This window comes from Phyllobates terribilis, unplaced genomic scaffold, assembly GCF_046119375.1.
Source record: "Phyllobates terribilis strain yellow unplaced genomic scaffold, ASM4611937v1 Scaffold_962__1_contigs__length_509556, whole genome shotgun sequence".
NCBI classification, from domain to species: domain Eukaryota; kingdom Metazoa; phylum Chordata; class Amphibia; order Anura; family Dendrobatidae; genus Phyllobates; species Phyllobates terribilis.
Window position 1 is genome coordinate 446,507 of NW_027363722.1, and position 6,000 is coordinate 452,506.

The following is a 6,000-nucleotide window of genomic DNA, read 5'->3' on the forward strand; positions in this document are numbered from 1 at the left end:
ATACCATTAGTTATCAGTCTGGGGGGACACTATCACTTCCTTGATGATCCAATTAGTTGTCGGGTGGGACACTATCACCTCCTTGATGATACCATTAGTTGTCGGGGGGGACACTATCACCTCCTTGATGATACCATTAGTTGTCGGGGGGGACACTATCACTTCCTTGATGATACCATTAGTTATCAATCGGGGGGGACACTATCACCTCCTTGATGATACCATTAGTTGTCGGGGGGGACACTATCACCTACTTGATGATACCATTAGTTGTCGGGGGGACACTATCACTTCCTTGATGATACCATTAGTTGTCTGGGGGGGGACACTATCACCTCCTTGATGATACCATTATTTGTCGGGGGGGGGACACTATCACCTCCTTGATGATACCGTTAGTTGTCGGGGGGGTACACTATCACCTCCTTGATGATACCATTAGTTGTCGGGGGGGACACTATCACCTCCTTGATGATACCATTAGTTGTCGGGGGGGGACACTATCACCTCCTTGATGATACCATTAGTTGTCGGGGGGGGACACTATCACTTCCTTGATGATACCATTAGTTGTCGGGGGGGACACTATCACCTCCTTGATGATACCATTAGTTGTCGGGGGGTGACACTATCACCTCCTTGATGATACCATTAGTTGTCGGGGTGGGACACTATCACCTCCTTGATGATACCATTAGTTGTCGGGGGGGACACTATCACCTCCTTGATGATACCATTAGTTGTCGGGGGGGGACACTATCACTTCCTTGATGATACCATTAGTTATCAGTCGGGGGGGACACTATCACCTCCTTGATGATACCATTAGTTGTCGGGGGGGACACTATCACCTCCTTGATGATACCATTAGTTGTCGGGGGGGACACTATCACTTCCTTGATGATACCATTAGTTGTCGGGTGGGACATTATCACCTCCTTGATGATACCATTAGTTGTCGGGTGGGACACTATCACCTCCTTGATGATACCATTAGTTGTCGGGGGGGACACTATCACTTCCTTGATGATACCATTAGTTGTCGGGGGGGACACTATCACTTCCTTGATGATACCATTAGTTGTCGGGGGGGGACACTATCACTTCCTTGACGATACCATTAGTTGTCGGGGGGGACACTATCACTTCCTTGATGATACCATTAGTTGTCGGGTGGGACACTATCACCTCCTTGATGATACCATTAGTTGTCGGGGGGGGACACTATCACTTCCTTGACGATACCATTAGTTGTCGGGGGGGACACTATCACTTCCTTGATGATACCATTAGTTGTCGGGTGGGACACTATCACCTCCTTGATGATACCATTAGTTGTCGGGTGGGACACTATCACCTCCTTGATGATACCATTAGTTGTCGGGGGGGACACTATCACTTCCTTGATGATACCATTAGTTGTCGGGGGGGACACTATCACTTCCTTGATGATACCATTAGTTGTCGGGTGGGACACTATCACCTCCTTGATGATACCATTAGTTGTCGGGGGGGACACTATCACTTCCTTGATGATACCATTAGTTGTCGGGTGGGACACTATCACCTCCTTGATGATACCATTAGTTGTCGGGGGGGACACTATCACTTCCTTGATGATACCATTAGTTGTCGGGGGGGACACTATCACTTCCTTGATGATACCATTAGTTGTCGGGTGGGACACTATCACCTCCTTGATGATACCATTAGTTGTCGGGGGGGGACACTATCACTTCCTTGATGATACCATTAGTTGTCGGTGGGGGACACTATCACTTCCTTGATGATACCGTTAGTTGTCGGGGGGGGACACTATCACTTCCTTGATGATACCATTAGTTGTCGGGGTGGACACTATCACTTCCTTGATGATACCATTAGTTGTCGGGGGGGGACACTATCACTTCCTTGATGATACCGTTAGTTGTCGGGGGGGGACACTATCACTTCCTTGATGATACCATTAGTTGTCGGGGGGGGACACTATCACTTCCTTGATGATACCGTTAGTTGTCGGGGGGGACACTATCACTTCCTTGATGATACCATTAGTTGTCGGGTGGGACACTATCACCTCCTTGATGATACCGTTAGTTGTCGGGGGGGGACACTATCACTTCCTTGATGATACCATTAGTTGTCGGGGGGGACACTATCACTTCCTTGATGATACCATTAGTTTTCGGGGGGGACACTATCACTTCCTTGATGATACCATTAGTTGTCGGGGGGGGACACTATCACTTCCTTGATGATACCATTAGTTGTCGGTGGGGGACACTATCACTTCCTTGATGATACCATTAGTTGTCGGGGGGGACACTATCACTTCCTTGATGATACCATTAGTTTTCGGGGGGGACACTATCACTTCCTTGATGATACCATTAGTTGTCGGGGGGGGACACTATCACTTCCTTGATGATACCATTAGTTGTCGGTGGGGGACACTATCACTTCCTTGATGATACCGTTAGTTGTCGGGGGGGGACACTATCACTTCCTTGATGATACCGTTAGTTGTCGGTGGGGGACACTATCACTTCCTTGATGATACCGTTAGTTGTCGGGGGGGGACACTATCACTTCCTTGATGATACCATTAGTTGTCGGTGGGGGACACTATCACTTCCTTGATGATACCGTTAGTTGTCGGGGGGGGACACTATCACTTCCTTGATGATACCATTAGTTGTCGGGGGGGACACTATCGCCTCCTGTGGACGTTTTTCTCCTCATTGATGTGACATTGATGAGACTGGGGCTCCCACAATGCACTGCGGCGGACGCTCTCTATCGCGCTCTCTGTCCTCTCACCCTTCATCACACGAGAAGCGGGCGACGCTCTGATACGTCACCTCCGTATAGCGCACGCTGCCATCCTGCGGGGCGCCGGGGGCGGGGCACTGCTGTCCTGGAGGAGAAACACAGGGGTAATGAGGGGAGGAGCCAGGTGTGGGGCGTGTGATATATGTAAATTAGGGGAGGAGCCAGATGTGATATATGTAAATGAGGGGAGGAGCCAGATGTGTGGGCGTGTGATATATGTAAATGAGGGGAGGGGCCAGATGTGTGGGGCGTGTGATATATGTAAATGAGGGGAGGAGCCAGGCGTGGGGGGGCATGTAATATATGTAAATGAGAGGAGGAGCCAGGCGTGGGCGTGCAATATATGTAAATGAAGGGAGGAGCCAGGTGTGGGCGGGTAATATATATCAATGAGAGGAGGAGCCAGGTGTGGGGCGTGTGATATATGTAAATGAGGGGAGGAGCCAGGCGTGTGGGGTGTGTGATGTATGTAAATGAGTTGAGGAGCCAGGCGTGGGGGGATGTAATATATGTAAATGAGAGGAGAAGCCAGGCGTGGGCATGTAATATATGTAAATGAAGGGAGGAGCCAGGTGTGGGCGTGTAATATATCTAAATGAGAGGAGGAGACAAGTGTGGGGGTGTACTATATGCAAATGAGGGGAGGAGCCATGTTCAGGGTGTGTTCTGTATGGAAATAGTGGGAGGAGCCCGGTGCAAGGCCTGTTCCATATGTAAATGAGGTGAGGAGCCAGGTGCAGATCGTGTTCTGTATGTAAATTATGGGTGGAGCCATATCTGGGCATAAGTTGTATATAAATGATGGGCGGAGCCATGTTCGGGGGCGTGTTCTGTGTGTAAATGATGGGCGGAGCCATGTCTGGGGCATAAGCTGTATATAAATGATGGGCGGAGCCATGTTCAGGGCGTGTTCTGTATGTAAATGATGGGCGAAGCCATGTTCAGGGCGTGTTCTGTATGTAAATGATGGGCGGAGCAATGTTTGGGTTGTGTTCTGTATGCAAATGATGGGTGTAGCCATGTTCAGGGCGTGTTCTGTATGTAAATGATGGGTGGAGCCATGTTTGGGTTGTGTTCTGTATGTAAATGATGGGTGTAGCCATGTTCGGAGTGTGTCCTGTATGTAAATGATGGGTGGAGCCTTGTTCTGGGCGTGTTCTGCATGCAAATGATGGGTGTAGCTATGTTCGGGGCGTGTCCTGTATGTAAATGATGGGTGGAGCCATGTTCGGGGCGTGTCCTGTATGTAAATGATGGGTGGAGCCATGTTCAGGGCATGTTCTGTATGTAAATTATGGGTGGAGCCGTGTTCTGGGCGTGTTCTGTATGTAAATGATGGGTGGAGCCATGTTCAGGGTGTGTTCTGTATGTAAATGATGGGTGGAGCCATGTTCGGGTCGTATTCTGTGTGTAAATGATGGGTGGAGCCCTGTTTGGGGCGTGTCCTGTATTTAAATGATGGGTGGAGCCATGTTCGATTCGTGTTCTGTATGTAAATGATGGGTGGAGCCATGTTTGGGGCGTGTCCTGTATTTAAATGATGGGTGGAGCCATGTTCGGTTCGTGTTCTGTATGTAAATGATGGGTGGAGCCATGTTTGGGGCGTGTCCTGTATTTAAATGATGGGTGGAGCCATGTTCGGTTCGTGCTCTGTATGTAAATGATGGGTGGAGCCATGTTTGGGGCGTGTCCTGTATGTAAATGATGGGTGGAGCCATGTTCGGATCGTATTCTGTATGTAAATGGTGGGTGGAGCCATGTTTGGGGCGTTCCTGTATTTAAATGATGGATGGAGCCATGTTCGGTTCGTGTTCTGTATGTAAATGATGGGTGGAGCCATGTTTGGGGCATGTTCTGTATGTAAATGATGGGTGGAGCCATGTTTTGGGCGTGTCCTGTATTTAAATGATGGGTGAAGCCATGTTCGGTTCGTGCTCTGTATGTAAATGATGGGTGGAGCCATGTTTGGGGCGTGTCCTGTATGTAAATGATGGGTGGAGCCATGTTCGGGTCGTATTCTGTATGTAAATGGTGGGTGGAGCCATGTTTGGGGCATGTCCTGTATGTAAATGATGGGTGGAGCCATGTTCGGTTCGTGCTCTGTATGTAAATGATGGGTGGAGCCATGTTTGGGGCATGTCCTGTATGTAAATGATGGGTGGAGCCATGTTCTGGGCATGTTCTGTATGTAAATGATGGGTGGAGCCATGTTCGGGGCGTGTCCTGTATGTAAATGATGGGTGGAGCCATGTTCGGTTCGTGTTCTGTATGTAAATGATGGGTGGAGCCATGTTTGGGGCATGTCCTGTATGTAAATGATGGGTGGAGCCATGTTCTGGGCATGTTCTGTATTTAAATGATGGGTGGAGCCATGTTCGGGGCATGTCCTGTATGAGAATGGTGGGTCCCAGTACTTACTCTTGCACCGCAGGCTGGCGTGCTCCCAGTGTCCCAGCGTCTGGCACACCGCCCGATCATTCCCAGAATCCTTCACAAATCCCGGGACACAGAGGTAAGTGACAACATCCAGCGGAATATAGACGATCCGACCCGGGCGGAAGAAAGCGTTCAGCACCTCCGGGGGCCGGGAGCAGACTACAGGCGGGGGAGGGGAGCCGAGTACATGAAATAGAAGAAGAAACCTGCCATATGAGATCACCGGAAAATATAACACAAGGTCGCCACAGAACATCTGAAAACATGTAAGAAGCCTTAAAATGTAAAAAACACAGCAACCTACAATATGTAACTGATCAGAATAGATATGGGGGATATGGGTCTATATGGAGATATGTGGTGATATATGAGGATATATGGGGATATATGGGGATATATGGTGATATATGGGGATATATGGAGATATATGGGGATATATGGTGATATATGGAGATATATGGTGATATATGGAGATATATGGGGATATATGGGGATATATGGGTCTATATGGGGATATATGGGGATATATGGTGATATATGGAGATATATGGTGATATATGGAGATATATGGAGATATATGGGGATATATGGGGATATATGGGGATATATGGGGATATATGGGGATATATGGGGATATATGGAGATATTTGGTGATATATGGTGATATGTGGTGATATATGGGTCTATATGGAGATATATGGGGATATATGGAGATATATGGGGATATATGGA

The 6,000-nt window shown here is 48.4% G+C and overlaps 1 protein-coding gene across 1 annotated transcript in view; it reads right to left on the minus strand.

The window, feature by feature from the left end:
* The window catches only part of LOC141240621 (beta-2-glycoprotein 1-like), a gene marked incomplete at its 5' end in the record, with an annotated part of 47,628 nt that extends 42,104 nt beyond the window's left edge, over nucleotides 1-5,524 (minus strand). Inside the window, 2 exons of the mRNA XM_073668687.1 lie at nucleotides 2,821-2,917; nucleotides 5,251-5,524. Coding sequence (XP_073524788.1) covers nucleotides 2,821-2,917; nucleotides 5,251-5,524 — 371 coding nt within the window. The remainder of the gene's footprint in view (nucleotides 1-2,820; nucleotides 2,918-5,250) is intronic.
* Nucleotides 5,525-6,000: the final 476 nt, after the last annotated feature.